General features: G+C 33.6%; 1 protein-coding gene across 2 annotated transcripts in view; it reads right to left on the bottom strand.

The window, feature by feature from the left end:
* Positions 1-19,859, bottom strand: part of LOC134529117 (lipoma-preferred partner homolog) — a 61,511-nt gene that overhangs the window by 12,502 nt on the left and 29,150 nt on the right. For both annotated transcript variants that reach the window (XM_063362870.1, XM_063362871.1), the window contains 5 exons: positions 18,592-18,733; positions 16,435-16,572; positions 9,628-9,821; positions 7,486-7,711; positions 1,157-1,326 (listed from right to left, as the gene is read on the bottom strand). In XM_063362870.1, coding sequence (XP_063218940.1) covers positions 1,157-1,326; positions 7,486-7,711; positions 9,628-9,821; positions 16,435-16,572; positions 18,592-18,733 — 870 coding nt within the window. The remainder of the gene's footprint in view (positions 1-1,156; positions 1,327-7,485; positions 7,712-9,627; positions 9,822-16,434; positions 16,573-18,591; positions 18,734-19,859) is intronic.

The raw sequence follows: 19,859 nt of genomic DNA, 5'->3' as shown, positions 1-19,859 counted from the left end.
TTTTTAACACTGCATTATAATTCATGCTCTTAATCATCACAATCAAATCCACTGCCAGGTAAGACTAGACAATAAAATGGGAAATTTTTACTACACTGTGTTGTTTTTTTTTTTTTTTCGTGCTTCACATTTATAAATGGTAATATTAAGATGTCCTGTAAAAATTATAAGAACTGGAAAATATACACCCCAAGTGGGAACTGTAAATAATAATAATAATAATAATAATAATAACAAAAATTATATAAACTTAAGAAAAAATTATATTATTTGACAATTTTATAATTTCAACATATTTTGTGAAGAAAGTTTAAAAGTAAAATAAAATGTTAAAAGTTTATACCTGTTGATGTTATGTTTCGTCAATCAGGTAATTAGAGACAGATAAATACATCATAATTAAAGAAATTGGCAACAGCCTTTGGTATGGAACCATCCCAGCATTTGCCTGGAAATATTTTGAGAAACTGGAAAAACAAAATTAAAAAGGCTGGGCAGGAATTAAAACCAACATCCTACCAAATGCTAATCAATTTTTTTACTACTGTGGCAAAGGCAATATCCCGGTATGATCCCGTGGTCAGAAATAGTGAATCTAAAGTGGTATAAAATGTTTAATTTACTCTATCATTAAAACAAACATTCAATGAAAGAGATGAAAGGTGAAATATGTATACAGTACAGCAGATTGTAAACTAATGTTACTTGATGTAAGTTTTTGGACATACGCCTTAGCAATGGCGTATGTCCAAAAACTTACATCAAGTCATGCGCTCCCATTGCACAAATCTTTTAAAGATAACAAACTAATGTTAGTTTAATGCTTTGTCAATGCATAAATAATAGTGTCATATGATTGGCTTTCATGGTCCCTTGGCTTTAACCCCTTTAACTTTTTCCAGTTGGTGGTGTGTACATAATCAAAATTGTGTAAACAGTATGGGTATAAACAGTTTATGAGTCTACTGAGAGCATCGTATAGCTACTGTTGTTATCAGAGTTGAAGAGAGTAAAACAAACCATTTCTTATTTCCAACTACGGGTTGCTTAATGCAAAATTGTCATCCTCGTCACCAACTCTACCAACTCCTAAATTTATGAAATGATGTTTATTGATGTCCTAAAACCTACAATAAGCACAACAGCAGGCACTAACCAGATAGTCCTCTTCACAATATGGCTTTCCATCCAGAGCATAAAAAGGCTTTCCCTGCAACTGTATGGCACAATGCTGGCATGTAAAGCATGAAATATGGTACACTTGATCCATGGCAGTGCACCCAGATCCCTCACCAACCACTCTCTCACCACATGAGGTGCAGATCCCTGAAAAAATATTAAAAAAATAAAAATAAAATTTCTGCAATCAGCTAGTCAGTTTAAATTTTACTGTATTGCAAAAAGTGAGTTTCCAATAACAATCACCTAGGAGCTTGTATGTAAAGGTCACCTGAGCATGCAATCAAAATACTAAAATATTGGGTTCACAACATAAGCATTTCATAAATAACAGCTCAGCCTCCATAAAATTTATCAGTTCACATTCTTACTACAGTAAAACCTCCATTAATGAATATTCTATTTAACAAAAAACCCCATGCAACGAAATAAAATTTTGGTCCCGCCGAACCGCCATAAGATCAATGCTGTTTTAACCTCTAAATACTAGAGACGTGCGAGTCTCGTTAATATCGAGAAATTATCGAGATCAAAATATTCTCGATTTCGTCTCGAGAACATTTTAGAATTTCCGAGAATTTCGAGAATTTGTATTGCTTAGCTCTGATTGTCTACTTATGCATTTAAATAAAACGAAGTTTTTACTTACACGTAAAAAAAGAGCTACTAGGTACTTAAAATAAAAACTTGAATTAGTCACCACATGCCGACATAAAACAGTGTATGTTCTATTGTTTATTTTCCACGTTCACGTAAATTTTTTTCGAAACAGTGACGTTTCACAATACAAACGAACACCAATACATGTCGCACTTTAAAAATATATCATATTTTGAAAGAACGTCGCTTGGATCGCTAGCAACAACGGCACGGATACGGCAAGAAGTGAACACTCACTGTTTGTGTGTCCCGTAATCTATGGAAAGAGCTCAATACTTTGTTTATTTTCTTTTTGGGGTTAAGTTTAGTTTAAATTACCGGGAAATAAAAGATCGTGCCAGTTTTTTTATTATTTTCAGCGCTAATACATGTAATTATTAGAATGGCTGATAGTTCTGGAAATGTTCAAGACCGTAAATTGTCGCACATTTGGAAATTTTATGAAAAACGAAAGGGTGAGGGTGAGTGCAAAGTGTGCAAAAAACGTATTCAGACGCCTACTGGTTCAACAAGTGGTCTCTTACGACACTTGAAACTTCATCCAGCCGCCGAAAAGAATTATTTGGATTTAACAAAGGAAAAAGCTACAAAACAAAAAGAAAATTCTTATAGACAGTTATCAATTCAAGACTGTGTCACAAAGAAACAAAAAGTTAGCGAAGCTAGAAAAACCATAATTGACAGGAAAATTGGTGTAATGATGGCATGTGATTTTCAGCCATACAGCATTGTAGAGGATCGCGGATTTAAAGGACTGCTCAATGAACTAGAACCAGGTTATGAAGTACCATCTCGCACTACATTTTCCAGGTCTATTGTACCAAAAATTTACCGTGAAGAAAAAGCCAAACTTGCAGAAGAAATAAAGACAGATGTTGATGATGGACTTCAGTCTGTTTCATTTACTACTGACATGTGGTCATTCGCAAGGCAGGACAGTTTTATTTCTCTCACAAGTCACTATTTGACAAAAGACTTTGAGTTGAAATATCATGTCCTTGGAAATTACCACTTTTCAGGTTCGCACACTGCTCTGGCAATCCAAGAGAAGTTGACAGCAGCTATAGAGGAATGGAATTTTCCCACCAATTCAATTCCATTGTACGTAGTTACAGATAATGCTAAGAATTTCACAGCTGCCATAAACAAAACATCATGGATTCACACACGGTGTTTTGCCCACACACTACAGTTGGCAGTTCAAGATGCTAAAAGTGAACACAATGTTGCAGACCTTCTAGCAAAAGGCCGGGCAATCGTGGGACATTATCGCCACAGCAATATTGCTCGAGAAAGGCTTCATGCTCTGCAGCTAAAGTTGAGCAAACCTGTACACGAGCTGTTACCAATGGTGCCGACAAGATGGAACAGTGAGTTTACAATGCTCTCCCGCCTTGTTGAGCAGCAGGTACCCTTATCTGCAGATCTAGGAGATTCAATGGCAGTAGAAAATTTTACATTGAGTGAGTGGAAACTTGCTGCTAATGTAGTAAGTGTGTTACAGCCAATAGAACAAGCCACAAGAGAGCTGTGTTATTCTAAATTTCCCACTATCTCTTCCAAAATACCTTTGCTGTATGGCATTGAGGCAACACTTTCTAACTATGTTGAAGAACAAAGTAACCCTGGAATTGCATTTGCTATTTCTCTTCAGAAAAGTATTAAATCTAGGTTTCCGTTGTACACAACAGTAAAAGAAGACATGATTGCAATGGTACTTGACCCACGCTTCAAAAACATTTTGCTGCAAGATCACGAAAATCTTATTTGTGTGCAGCGTATTACTTCAGATCTCAAAGTGGTTGTTGATAAAAAAACAGCATCTGTTCCAGAAGAAAATCCATCAGATACAGTTGAAGCCAGCTGTTCTCTGTGGAATACTTTTGAACATCTGAAGAAATCAAGCTGTTCCTCAGTAAAGTCACCAAGAGTTGAAAATGAACTTACCATTTATCTTGGTGAAAATGTTATCCCCCGATCAAGTGACCCTCTTATGTGGTGGCAGCAGAACCAGTCACGTTTCCCTGCGCTTGCCAGAGTCGCAAGAAAATATTTAGCCATACCAGCCACGCAGGTGGAAAGCGAAAGGCTTTTCAGCAGTGCTGGTAACACTGTTACATCCAGAAGAGAGAATCTGTTGGCCGAAAATATAGAGCAGCTTGTCTTTTTAAACAGCAGATTTTAAATGTGACCTACCAAATAAAGTTGACTGTTTTCAATAATAGGCTATTGAAATGATCATGTGACTACAGTGCAGGACTATTTATTTTTGTGGATTCATTTTTGTAAATGTATATTTTATAGCATATATGTAGTCCTTTCATTTCTTTCATTAAATAGCTTATGCATGTAAAACTGTTGATATTTGCACATCAAGAATTACAAAGAACTCAAGAGGAAAGAGTAGGGTGGGCCCAATTTATTGCATCTAAAATCTCGTTGAGGAAAACTTCACTGACACCAAATTGCAATTTTGAAATAAGAAAAAAAAAACTGTATTCTCGATCTCGTCTCGGTTCTCGAGAATTTTAGTATTTGTGTCTCGATCTCGTCTCGGTTTTTGAAAAGGACTTCTCGCACATCTCTACTAAATACCGAATTTTATTTGTTCCGAAATAGTGAAATTCCCTTTACAACGAACTGCCGCTTTTGAAAAACACGCAAAAATAAACATCTCCTCCAAACATCCACTAATTTTTTTGCATTCACTGCTTAAAAAATATGTGCGTATAACCGTAAAATAATATGCACCATCGCCGAAGACAATAAATAAAGCATCATGGATAACACACGTCGTGTATACATGCCACACTTTGTTCAAAATGGCGCTAGTGGCGGAAACATCTCGTACCATCGCTCTGGCAAGACGAACAACTAGTATATTTTGCGTTTCTATGGTTATAGATGCGCACACGCAAATATTTTTAACTATGGTGGAGTACAATTTCCCTTTTTTTCAGTTTTCACTGTTGTTTATTTATTTCCACACGTAGTTACGGAAATCAACACGGTACTACTGTAGAATGAATTCTAATCCTAAAAAGCGGCGACAGATTGACGTTAAAATAAAATTAGAAATTTTAAATGCTGTTGATGGTGGAAAAAAAGTGATATAGCTAAACGTTTCGACATCCCGGCGTCTACACTTTCGACCATATTATCCAACCGGGAACAGATCGAAAGAACGCTTCTCTGGTAGGAACAAATCGAAAACTTGTGAAAATATGTAAAAAAAAAAAAAATTATGATTTGGACAAGATAATTTTGACTGGCTAATGGAGGCTAGGGCATCTAACAACGTCTTAAGGCCGATTTTACAATAAAAGGCACGCCAGGAAGCACTGGGGATGGGAATTGATAAATGTCAAAGCATCAAATGGTTGGCCATTAAACAAGTGTATTCTATGTACTTTTTCATGTTTAATTCCTCATATCGTATTAAACAGTCAGAAAGACAGTTCTAGCCATTTATGTGAAGCTTTATGATGACAAGAAATATATCGTGCGAAACCTCCATTTAACAAACCCCTTTACAACAAACACAACAAATTTTGGTCCCTTGAGATTTGTTAAATAGAGGTTTCACTGTATTTGTAGATGGTTGGAAAAACTTCACAACTAATTAAAATAACTGTAAGTAATTAATATTAAACGACAGTTTAAATTAATAAATTACATCCAACCAGAATGCTCTGAATTCCAGCCAAAATGAAAACATGGATTTTTACCAAGAATTTTCTTTCAGGGAAGGTGTTAAAACATTAAACTGCTTATCTAAAAATCTCTTCAGTTGAAACAAGCTACTACAGGCTATGTTTAAATTGATTTCTTTCTAGCTGTTGACTGAAATGACTGTCAAAAGTTGATGCCGATGTTTTCAGGTCTCCTGGGCTGCAGTATAGTGCACCAACTAGGTATAAGGATAGTAGCTCTTGTATGTTGTATAAACTATGGCAGTAGGAAGAAACAGCAAAATTTTCTGGAAAGACAGCAATGGTATAAATAATACAGCAAACCAAAAGGGCACAACTAACATTACTTTAGCAGCTGCAGAGGATAAAAACAGTTTACACATTCAAATAATGATAAAATAAAAATAATAGATAATTTCTCACTAGTTGAGCACTTTAAAAACCTATTCCTAGGTATAAATTCTTCATAGATAACTTATCAATCACATTCATAGCACATTGTGTTGTTTTTTCTCAAATTTATTTAGTTTTGAATTTCTAAATTATTTCCGATGGAATTTTTTTCTTCCTCCACAGATATAAAAACATGTACGGTCTGATATGTCATTTCATATATTTTATTCAATATTAACACACAAGCCCTATCTACATATCCAGTTTATACGACAATCGCAGAAATCACAAATATATTATCCTTCAAAACACTTCAGTCTTGATCTCCTTAGCAATAAAAATTATTAACTAAATTTTTATTGCACACGATAAAAATATTCTGCTAATTTTTAATAATAACAAAAATATTTTTTCGCAACTTTACCTCTATTAATCTGCGGAAGCCGGTAATCTCCAGAGTTAATGGAAATAAATTCAGTAGAATTATTGGAAATAAATTCAGTGTTTGATTATTAGCGATACAGGCTCACGAAAATAAATGGCAGTGCAGTAAATTTAATGCAAGGTTTGTTTTACTCGCAGTCTCTTTTGCACATGAAACTAGGTCAAAAACAAAAAGAGTTGGTAACATCATATAGGCAAAGAGAACGAGTTGAGGTTAATACTACTGTTTAGTTCATTTTCTTTTCTTTAAATGATTCGAAGTAAAATTCCTCAAACTTCCAGTAAAACATGCTGCATTCCTGCAGAGGCATCATAGTCTTACTTTAACAGCAGAGGAAAGGAGACTTTTTTTCAAATGTGAGACTTGCTTTGTGACGAAGAAATAAAATCTCAGGCCATAAAACATGTTCAAATAAGTCATTCCTTTGTTTACACAACTCTTTTGCTACCCTTTTCAATAGACAGGTAGTGAGCAAGCATGAGTGGATAATGCTTGTTTATTCTAAATCTTGTGCTAAACAACCGAATGCACTCTGTATGGCTTGTTGAAAGATTTTCCACCATCTCAAGCTGACAACATTTTTGAATCAGGTGTGATGTGTTTTCTTTATCATAACTTATGAGTTCAGCTTTGTGAGTTTTTTTTTCTTGTGTGTTACAACTCTCAGTGCTATATTTCATAGATATGTCGCTATTACAATCTGCACATGTGTAAAATTGTCAGGACAATTGCTGGCTTTAAAATTGTGTAAAAATAACTGGAACAAAAATATCTATCACCAAAGATTATAGGATTTACCATATTTGTCTGTATACCTGACCAACAAATATTAAATTATGAATGAAAATATGAGAAAAGAACAAGAGACCCAAAATACCTGAAAGTGAAAGAGTGTGTGATGAAACGATGAAAGCAAGCATGGGACTACAATTACCAGGAACAAAATATGAACCTGTGTGGACAGAATGCAAGGACACAGAGCAAGATATGGGCGGGTAGCATTCACAGCAAAATGTTGTTATGGCGGTACTGAAGAAACATTTCCTTCTATTGCACAAGAGCCCAATATAACTTTAATGGTTATACTGTTTAGTCTGTATCACAACCATAAATTACCATATATATCTGAATCACTTGAACCATCCATAGATTGAACAAGTAGATCTGTGAGAGCATCCACTTCTGCTTCTTTCCCCACTGGCGGAGTTGGAGTTGCAGTAGAACTCTCTTTGCTCTGAGATCCACTAACATAAGGAGCGTATAATGAGTAGTTAGATCGAGATGACATTTGACTAGGAGGGCGTGGGTTGATAGGCTCATAAATTGATTCGTATGTTGAGCTCTGTAAAAAAAAACACACACACACACAAAACATATATTGCATAATAATACAGTAGAATCTGGTTTTAACATTCCACGACTTGACACTTCCCTATATTTTACAATAACACACTTACTTCCAGAAGAATTACATTTCTGGGCCAATTATTTAATTTGGTTTTACTTGATTCAAAATATAGATAAATTTTAAGCTGTTTGAATCTCTAAACATGAAAATGACTTTTCAGTTAAATACTTGGGTTAAAGAAAGGCACAATTACACAATTATAGCCGGAAAATTTTGCATTATATTTAAAGAATATTAATTTCATACTTTGAACCTTAAATAAACAGCGTACAATAAGTAGGCCTATTATATTTTGTTCTTGAGGCAAAAACTAATAAATACCAAAAAAAATACGCAAAATAGAGTAACATGCATTGTCTTAGCAAGTAAAGCATATAAATTTTTACTGTCAATGAGAAAATCAGACCATATCATTTAATTAAATGTCAATATTTTACAAAGTAAACATGGTTCAATCAAAATGATATTAATGAATACAGATTACTTTGAAATTCAGCAAAACATTAATTGTGAATCAGTTTAACACTTGAAAGTATATATCACACGACTTGATGTAAATTTTTGGACATACGCCATTGCTAAGAACTTTTTCTATTGAAGAAAAACTAAAAAATAAAATCAATAAATAAATAAATAAAAAATACCCAAAAAAGACAAAAAACACACAAAATTAAGCAAACAATTGCTGTTGTCAACAAGGACATGAACACCACAAAATGTTCCGTAGCAGGAATATGGTCAACAAACAAAGAAAAACAAAGAAAAATGTACTAAGAGAACGAAAAAAAAACCACAAATGATGACAACACAAAAATATTGAGCCCAAAATAATTCAGCACAACAGTTGAAACGAGACAAAAACACGACAAAACGAAAAGACAAACGAACACAAAAGTTTTACCAAAACAGAAACAAGCGACGTTTCGGGAACTGCGACCTGTGTTTCCGTACCATGTGCGTCTCTGCCTGAGGACGGGAGCAGATAGCAGTTCCCGAAACGTCGCTTGTTTCTGTTTTGGTAAAACTTTTGTGTTCGTTTGACTTTTCGTTTTGTCGTGTTTTTGTCTCGTTTCAACTGTTGTGCTGAATTATTTTGGGCTCAATATTTTTGTGTTGTCATCATTTGTGGGGGGTTATTTCGTTCTCTTAGTACATTTTTCTTAGTTTTTCTTTGTTTGTTGACCATATTCCTGCTACGGAACATTTTGTGGTGTTCATATCCTTGTTGACAACAGCAATTGTTTGCTTAATTTTGTGTGTTTTTTGTCTTTTTTGGGTATTTTTTATTTATTTATTTACTGATTTTATTTTTTTGTTTTTGTTCAACAGAAAAAGTTCTTAGCAATGGCGTATGTCCAAAAATTTACATCAAGTCATGCACTCCCATTGCACAAATCTTTTAAATATATATCACACCTTTACGTGTGTAGGCACTTTTCCTTGGAAAATAAAATATTTAATAACAATCAAATTATAATATTTTGACAGATACATATTTTTACTCATAGCCTGTGTACTGTATAGTACATTTGCCAGGAAATTTAAATGAAAAACACGTTTCTTTAATAATCTTATTTGCACAGTCGATACGTTTGATTCTTTACTACAGACAAACATTTTTTTCCAGATCTTTCAAGGGACCAGGTAAAATGTTATAAAATCAAGGAAAAATTAATGAAGTAAATGGTAAAACAGTTTTGCATAGGAAAAAAATAAGTGTTTCATAAGTTCAAAGGGTGCAGAAAAGTGGTTATATTGTATATTATTTAAAAATTTCTACTCTACACAGTATCACAAACACACATTCGAACATAAAAACTAGAGGATCGTTTTCTGCGTGTGATTTTCACCTGTGAAGAAGGTCCATATGACCCATAATCTGGCTGGTAGTGGGGATGGTAGGTGGCTTGTCGCAGTTCTGAGTAGCTGGAGCTGACCGGAGAAGGCGGCGGCGGTAGATCATCCGGCGGAGGAGGAAAGTTGGGGGCTGCACACTGGTTGTAGTCGGACGGCTCTGGTGGAGGCGGTGGTAGCTCATCAACACCTAGAAATTAAGTTCTTCGCTACACATACTACACTACGTGAACAGAAATTAAAACAGGTGAAAAGTGCATGGTTTATATTTGTAAAGTATAAAAAAACACAAATATCTTACAAAGAAATTATGTATTTGTTTAATAGAGTTAACTTATATTTTTATTTGGTTTTTGTTTAAATTTTTTTTGTTTCATTATTAAGAGTATATAAAAAATCATGTTCACATTTCAACATCTTAATTTTACCTGGAGAGTTAGTTATTCAGTAATTTAATCTGTAAATATATGTGATATGTTCAACACTGTTGCTTTTGTATTATAACGATATGCTTAAACTGTAGCCTTTTTGGAGGTCCTTACAGCAATGGTGCCTCAGTATCCAAAACATTTTCCAAAAAGACACAGTAGCAGCCAGTATGGAAGAGCATAAGTGCACGTGAATACCCTGCAAAGAAATTATTTATATTATTAAGTTATTTATATTAGCATATTAGCTATTCACAGCGCCATTTAATTTCCAATCGCATTCCATTTTAGGACAGATATCTGGAATAGCAACTCTATGAATTAGCTGCGATGTCACAACATTGTGATGTACACATTTTCAAGGCTGTCAGCATATGCATAAAACAGAGTTAAGTATTTATAATGGCAGGTATAAGATTGGCGAGAAGCACAGTCAAAGTGTACTTTCGTCATCAGTCTTAAGCAGGAATCGTGTTCTAGAGCCTTGTTTCTGTTGGAAGCACTGCAGCTATATTTAATAGCGTAGTAAGAAGTCCTGTATCTATTGTTCAGCGTATGAGCATGTGTGTTTGATTAAACACACATAGTAATTTATGAGTGTTATTCTGGTCTTTGTGATCATCTGTTATAAAGGTAAGTATCTATAAAGTCCTGAACTTAATATAATTTTTAATTAAAAAGTCAAGGTGAGAATGTCATGCTAAGTTACAAAATGCTTCAAAACAAAGAATTCTGGTTAATACATTTTTTAAATTGGAAACTATGCAATAAGAATCACTTTGCCTATGACATGTAGTTGAGTAGATGGCAAGTAATTTTAAATTGCTTTTAACAATAAAATTTCTGCAAACTGTTTACACCAGGGAAAAAAAAAATTATTTTTACAAGGAACTGTTAATATCATTTACTCATTTTCCATGTCCATTTTACAAACAATGTTAAGTGCTTTGTATAAAATATTATGCTTTCATACTTTAAAGTTGTGTGCCAGTATGCATTTAGCATAGATAATCCATATAGCTGTGTGTTTGTGCATAACTGGATGCTTTACATTAATAGGCCAGTAAAATTAGACTAAAAAAAGACAGTGCTGACGAATAATTGGAGGAAAGCTGGAAACTGTTTTAATGTATTCAGCATACCTCTAGTATGATCACATTAGGTTTGCCCCAATTTCCGAGTGAAGCTTCATCCGCCATTTTGAAAAAACTGAATATTTTTGTTTGTTTTTGAGGTTTTTCTCAAATTTCTCCAAAACGAAGCGACCAATCAAAAAGTATGTAAAGATGTTAAATTTATATAGTTGAATTTCGCTTCAAATGAATACCATATATACGAAAAGGGGTATTGCGTTTTCTTTAGAAGACAATTTGAAAATTACTCATTTATTTAGATTTGTGGGAAATTCCAAATCTATCGGTTTTGCACGTTCAACATCTCTGAAGTGGCTCATAATTAAACAAAAAAAAAATGGGGAACATCATTTATAGGAAATTTATTTCAATATTTAGCAAAACCTAATTATTTTAATAATTTTTTACATTAACAGGTGTATGAGATTTTACATGTTGAGGTGTGAATGATTTTGGTTTTTTCCCACTTATAGATAATTCAGTAGAATGATTGCATTTATTCATCGTAAATATGTAGGTTAAAATCAAGTATATGAAACATTTGATTTTATTAGATATTCATTAAGTTATGAATTAGGAAACCATTTACATGTACAAGTAAGAGGTATTACAGACAGTACTCTGGCAAAGTTAATCTCTTCAATGCCGGCTGCTATTGAGATATTAGACCAAATTGAAACATTCTGTGGAGTGTCTGAGCAGCATGTTGATGCCAGGGCATGACGTATATTAAGAGACGACATTGATGTACAGAAATTGCTGGACTGGTTTACCTCTCATGATCCATTCCCAGTTAAGGAAGAAGTAATGTCCATAAGTACTGGACTGACAGGAGAAGAGAAGATTAACTGCCACCTAGTTATGAAGCCGGAAATTCCAGAATTTCGAGGATGATTGGCAGTAATTTTGGTATTGACAAGTTTCAGCGAAAACAAAGAGTGATGCCCCTACGATGTGTTAATTCTGCTGTGAAAATTCACAAGGAAGAAGTTACAGTCAACCCTGATACGATTTTCCGCAGAATTTCATTTCATAAAAAATCAAATGAACAACTGAAACAATACTTTCAATTTGAGCTGGCTCCGTATTAGTTGTCCTTATTTGACGAAGTTGGTATGCGTAAAACACGCAAATCAGCATTCTACGACCTATTTACTCCTGAAAAGGATTCAATTGATATGAGTAACTCTGCTTACGTCATAGATGGAGGCTACCTCTTACACCGTGTGTTGTGGCAGGCCCGAGAACCCTTTTCGTCAATATTAAATAAATATGTCGAGTATGTTAAACATTACTTTGGACAAGGTGCAACCATTGTTTTCGATGGATATCCAGATGAAACAAGTGCGAAGGGTATAAAATCTGCGGAACGACTTCGAAGAGGCAATAAGCTGGCAGCAGCAAATGTTATGTTTGATGAGACAATGTCGGTGACAATGCCACAATAATTATTTCTATCAAATGAACATAACAAGAACCGTCTTATCTCCATGTTGACTGAGAATTTTAAAGCAGAGCAGTTTGTTGTAAAGCAGGCGAAGGAGGATGCTGACACTAATTGTGACCAGTGCAATTGTCATCGCCCAGCATGCTGATTGTGTGGTTATTGTGGGGGAAGACACTGACCTGTTGGTGATTTTGACTGCATTAGACTCCCCCAAGATATATTTATTGAAGCCAGGAAAGGGTCAACATAGCAATGCACTTTACAGTCCACGTAATTTCAATTCATCCGAACCTGCTAAGGATAATATCCTATTCCTTCATGCATTCAGTGGTTGCGACAATACATCAGCTTTTTTCAGAAAAGGAAAACTGAAATTCGTTAAGGTGCTGGAGAAAGAGAGTCAGTTGCAAGAAGCTGTAAGGGTGTTTAACGAAGCCAAAACTACTGCACATGAGGTTGATGTGGCAGGACTGAAATTCATTGTGGCAATATACTCTGGATGTAGTGATATACCACTAGATGAAATACGCTACGAGATGTTTCAGAAATCGTTACAAAGAAATGAATTTAACCCCGCTTCTTTGCCTCCAACTCCAGCAGCTGCTCGCCAGTATTCCTTGAGAACATTTTTGCAAGTGCAAATGTGGAGTAACAACCACACCGATCCACTGCTATTGGGCTGGAAGACATCCAAACATGGTCTGGTCCCTGTTACAACAAATAGAGATGCAGCACCCGAAGAGCTCCTCAAAACTGTGTCTTGCAGGTGTGCCGAAGGCTGTAATGGAGTCTGCTCTTGCCGAAAAAGTAATTTGAAATGTACAACGATCTGCAAGAATTGCAAAGGCCTATCGTGCGTCAATTCCCCAGTAGACGACATTGTTCAACCAAACTTCGTCTGCAACGAAGAGCATATAGACCTCCAAGAAGACAAGTGTTTATCAGACTATGAGAATGAGATCTTAGAGCAGCCACCTGAATTACCTTGTTGTAAAAGAAAGAAAACATAAGTGTGTGTTTTATGTACTTAAAAAGTGATTTATTAGCTCACATGTTATGTACTGTTTTGTTTGTAAAAATTGTTTGTTATAACTGTACAATATAAATGATAATGAAATGTCTCTTTATTATCATAGATGCACTGCTGAATGATTTGATTTAAGATGAGAAGGGAGATTGGTAAATCTACAGAGTTAGAGGCACCATGTATTACAAATACCTGTCTGATGTGATATTATTTTGAAAATATGTAAACATATCATTTGTGTTTTGTTTAAATCACATGTGTGGTTATGTAAGTAATAATATGTCATATATTCTCAGTGTCGAGTTAACTGGCCAGTCTTTAAATCATTATCATATGTGTTTAATGTATTCTCTGTGTTATAAATATTTAATTTTGAATCGTTATTATTTCAAGAGAAACTGTTTAATTCTCCACGAATGCACAGTGCTAATTTATATTAACAAGTTTCTGATAATGTTGTCATGAGACTGATAAAGCCATAGTACATTATATTAAATATATTTTAAAGAACCAGCTTCCAGCTTTTTGTTTTATTATAATGTTATATTTGATAATCACTATGTTGTATTTATTTATAAAGTTACTGGTAAAACATTTTAATGCTGTTATTAATCCCTGTGTTTCTATATTTTCGGTAGTATGTATGTTACGAGTATCCAATAAATCCATCATGTATGATAATTTTTAAGTGCTAAAACTTTCAATGGATTGTATGTATCGTGTGTAAACGAATAAGTATGTATATTATTCCTTAAATTTTAGTAACGATAAAACTTTTTCGATTGTCAAAATTATTTCGGATTAGGAAACATTTATTTTATTTTTTACCTTTGACGGCACCAAGCCTTCCATTGATTTTGATTACCTTATATTCATTGATTAATTTATATTTATTAAGACACAAAACCATTTCTTATTCTCAATACAACAGATGAAGTAAAATAAAAGTTTATATCACTTAAGTGGTTTAGCATGTGTGATCATTTTTAAAGTGTTTTTAATCCTATGTTGTATAAAGTTTGCGTTTCCTACTAAATAAAATTAGATGGTAAATGTTATGTTTGACCAAATAAATATCAGCTTATCAAAAATAATCTACTCGAAAAGAAAGATTTCTCAAAACATAACCTTTTTGCGATGGTGGCTCAAATTATTAATTTATATATACAAATGTATGTGTACTAAATAAAACTAGTGTTCGTAAAAAGCATAATAAAATGTTCTTCAACTTTTATTTCATTACTTTTTAGGTTAGGATGGGCTATTTTGGATATATTGCTAGTAATAAAACTAAAAAATTAAATATTTAGAAAATACTTTTTAAAAGGTGGTTTTCAAAAAGTGTTAATTAAGTTACAAAATAACCCATTTCAATGTATTTTGTACTCTTTCGAATCGTAATTTAATAAGCTACATTTATCTTCGGAACAATTTTTTTGATTGGAAAATTCGTTTTCTGATAATTTGAGAAAAATCCGAAAAAAATGGAAAAATCTACAGTTTTTTCAACATGGCGGCCAACGCTCCACTCGTAAATCGGGGCAAACTTAGGATACTCTTACTACGAATGAACTTCGTCGATTAAAACAGATTCCAGCTTTCCTCTAATTATTCGTCACCAAAACCTTTATTTTAATGGCCTATAAGGATTTCGGTATTGGCTAGTGGCTTGCAGCGGTTCAGAGCAACACAATCATGTTTTAAATTCACGAGCAGCTACTGGTTAGACAGCTTAACATGGGTAAGCCATCTTATAACCGGCTGCCAAAACTGTTAAAGAGTTCATTTTCCATGAAAACAAAGCTTAGGAGTTTTCATCCAGAAGTTTTGTGTCCCAGTAATGGCAAACTCAAAGGAAGTTGTCAGCAATGTTACAAGATCAAATACAAGGTTTTTTTTTAACTGCCTTTGTCTTAGTTACTTTCTTGAGGTAGTAAAAGGATTATAATTAGTTTAGATAACTAGTCAAGAAAAATTACAGACTTAAGAAATTACTAAAATATTATTTTGTAGTTTTAATGGCTGAAAGTTTATTTCCTCAATTTTCTACCATTATTCTTCAAACCTTGAAAAATCAGGCTTTCAAATAACACACAATGTGTGTCATTGTTACTGAATGATGTTGGTCACATTTATAATTTTTTTACTACTTTTATATGCATTTTTTACTAAAAAAAAATAATGGCCCAGAGTATAGAACCTTGAATAATCGTAACATGGATATCAAAGGCTGCAAATACATGAAGGGCTAAACTACTTTGTGTGAAATGGTTCATGCAAATATGATAAGCTAACCAGGTGTTTTCATCAACTTGTTTGCAAGATAACTTAAAAATTTAAAGAAATGATACACAATGACAAAAGGAACCTTTTTAACGTTAAAAATATTTGTATTTATGATTATCATCACAGTTCAAGCGTTTGTTAGAGTTAGATTGGTATAAGATAAAATATTATTAGCTAACAGAAGTTCATATTTAAAATTACCATTGCACTGCCAAAAATCATGTTTTTTTATATATAATTTGAAAATTAATGGTTGATATTTAATACGAACCAACTAAGCAGAGATGATGTTTGGAAACCGTTTAATTTTACATAATTTTAGGTTAAATTAGTACTGATATTGAACATGTGTAGATACAAAACCAAACATAAAGATGTAAATATATATGGTTAAAGTTCTTTGTGTTGCCTCATGTTACATGACCCAAGACACCACCATACTTTATAACTACACAGTAGGAAGTGACAATCTCTATACCTACCTGTACTGTTTCCTGGAAAAACACCCACATTGCTGTAAGTGTTGTCTATATGATTGCTTCCATGAGTGCAAATATTTCCGTAGAGGGCTTGACCTTTAGTAGGATTTTCCAGTGTCTGCAAATTGCTGTACATTGGTGCTGAAACACAATTGCCACCACTTATTACAAAAATGTCATAAATTAATGAAACATATACTTATACTCAATATTTTATATAATAATTAATTTCTATAGTATGGGAAAAAAAAATTTTATTTTTTCAAAATATAAAATAACAATTATTAGACAAATATAAAAGCCAAACCAACAAATGTTATTTACATTCACCATAGAGTAATTAGCACAGTTTTCAAGTGAATGTAGCCATAATTGATTGAAGTAATTAATTTACACTAAACACTTCTACTTACATAAAGGGCTGTTACATTTTTGATATGATAAATAGCCAAATTTTTGTCCTCAGCACAACCAAACCTTAAACCATTTTTAACCTCTAGCCAGAGAAATTTAAAATTTAAAAATTGCTTTGATATACCTCGGTTATTGGAATAGGCAGACAAGTTAACTGTAACCTCAGAAACAGTCCCACCTAAAAAATAAACAAATTTAAGTTCGTGAAACGTTTATATTTGACATAACACTCTTTATCTAATGTAATATGAACAATTTTATATTATTAAAAAATAATAACTGGCCCTATACTACCTGAAAATAAATTTGTAGTAATACAAATAAATGATATACCAATCGGCTGTAATAAAAAAATGGGAATGAATTGGGAAATTATTTTAATGTCAAAAGAAACATACATCTTTACTCTATTTTTCCACATAATCACCGTGCAGATTGAGGCATTTGTCGTACCGATGCACCAGCTTTCCAATACCCTCTGCATAAAATGATGCCTCCTGCCTATTCAGCCACGTTTTAACAGTGCCCTGCAGTGTGATTACAGTTTCATTTCTCCATGGCATGCCCATTAATCGATACCCTAATCGCTCGTAGTGTTTACCCCCTTCCACCAACCATGTGGAGCGGCCAACTCGCACCTCAGTTGTGTTTGATCACCCTCCTTACAGTCCGGATTTGGCACCGAGTGACTATCACCTTTTCCCCACGTTGAAAAAGTGGCTTGGAGGACGACGCTTCAACACCAATGATGAACTGCAGAGCACTGTTAAAACGTGGCTGAATAGGCAGGAGGCATCATTTTATGCAGAGGGTATTGGAAAGCTGGTGCATCGGTATGACAAATGCCTCAATCTGCACGGTGATTATGTGGAAAAATAGAGTAAAGATGTACGTTTCTTTTGACATTAAAATAATTTCCCAATTCATTCCCGTTTTTTTATTACAACCGATCGGAGGCTGAAAAAAAAAATAACCCTCGTATATTAGGGAACAACATAGCTCAATAGAGATATTAAAAAATATACAAATGAGTAACAACTACTGCATTCAAATTCTTATACAACAGTCCGAACCTGTGGGCAGTCCATGTTCTTATGTGAATGATGTCACATTGTCGCACGGAAAACTGCCATGTATACAGTTGCGATGTCCGATGTATGAATCCTCTAACTTCTAAAATAGTCACTAGAACGCAGTAAACAGTGCAGTGTGCCAAAATAATTGTTCTATTTTTTGGTTTATTTTTTTCTTGCATTGTCAATGAGTATGCAGCTTAGTTTTGAATATTAATTTAACTTGTTAAAGTTATATGAATTAAATAATACTTAGTTATTCGGCAAGGCAATACAATGTAATCACACTACCAAAAATAAATTATTGTATTATGTCTTTGAAAAGTGCCAGTCGCAAACAGACAGCACAAATCAATATTTTGCATTGTTCTTCTTGGCTTCATATTCCTACCACATTGTCCGTTATTATCTATTTACCTTTTTGAAACGGGAACCGGAAACAGCAAAAATCACGTAATGTTCTTCTGCTATGCTACCATAGAACACAGACTGGGACAAAAAGTTCAAGTCGACAAATGTGCGGACCAAGGAGATTTGGACCACCGCTCACACCACCCATGACATCAGAGGATCACGTGGGCCAGTCAGCGATCAGTGTTGGTCGGACACAGTTTAGGACATTGCAATTGTAGACGGGCCTTAATGCAAAACATTCATTTTACTGTTACCCTACCTGAATTTTCAGCAAGAGTCACATTAGAATAAAGGGCATTCTTAGTTTCACTGTTTGAAGGAACTTGAGGTGCGGGTGAACTCTGAAGCAATGTGCTGTATGAAGGCTCGCATGGTGTTTTCAATGAGTAACTCTTTGGAACCTACAAACATAAAAACAGCAACTGATTATTTTTATCACTACAAAGAGACCAACACAAACATGCACATTTACAATCCAAATCTTGAGCAGTATTATTCTTAAAAAGCTACTATAAGCTTTTACTTTTCAAATGTCACAAAGTCTTACATATGCTATTCTACTCACATAATATTAAGCAAAGTCGGTGTTTGTTAAACTGTTTATCTTCAGGTTCATAAAGGATGCCATTATCTTAAGGAGAAAAATATAAGAATAATAAGAGCACTTGAAAATTTAAATTGGTAATAGTAACCTTTCTATAGTTTTCAATGGTAATGAACTTCATGGAGAAAGTACGTGTTTTAGTTGGCTACATTAAAATACATAACTTGACAGCTTTCACTTATAAATGTATATCTTATGAATATTTATTATTATGAAGTATTAGCAAGAAGCTAAATATTAAGACTAAAATTCCTTGAAAAACAATGAGTACACACATATACAAGTATTTGACATAATGTGTATAAAATTATGATTTTGTTTGCTTAGCTACTCATTTAAGTGATGAAAACAAACGTAATTAACACGTATGCAAGTTTGTATTTATTATGGCATGATTTCTTTATTTAAAAGAAAAATAATCGAACAGTTTAATTAGTGAAACTAATAGAGAACAAGAAAGGACAGGGAGTGATGATAAAAACAAGATAGGGAAAACCAAAGAAAATTGGAAAAATAAAATAAAATAGGAACCAAAAATTATTGCAAAAAGAAATGTTGGGTTGAGAAAATACATTTGAGAATGACAAGTTAATTTTGAAACTTAAAACAAGCCACTATTAAATACCATAGTCATATGTACCACTCTTTATTTGTATTCTATAAAAACACCAATGCCTATTACTAGTGCTAATTTTAACAAACTCTTGAACTAGTTACATAAAAGTAACGGAATTTAAAAACTTACATGGTTAAGCCATTAAAGCAGTCAGTGTGAGCATTAGAAGAAAAAACAACATTCAAATTAATGCAATTCATATCAAAAAATACCAATACATAACAAAGCATCCACTCAACCAATTTACATTTCCTTGTAAGAATATTTATTAAAAGTCACCTAGAAAAGAAACAAACACCACTTCATT

This window comes from Bacillus rossius, chromosome 2 (assembly GCF_032445375.1).
Source record: "Bacillus rossius redtenbacheri isolate Brsri chromosome 2, Brsri_v3, whole genome shotgun sequence".
NCBI classification, from domain to species: domain Eukaryota; kingdom Metazoa; phylum Arthropoda; class Insecta; order Phasmatodea; family Bacillidae; genus Bacillus; species Bacillus rossius.
Note: the sequence above shows the minus strand (reverse complement) of the source record. Positions and strands in the feature narration are given on the sequence as shown.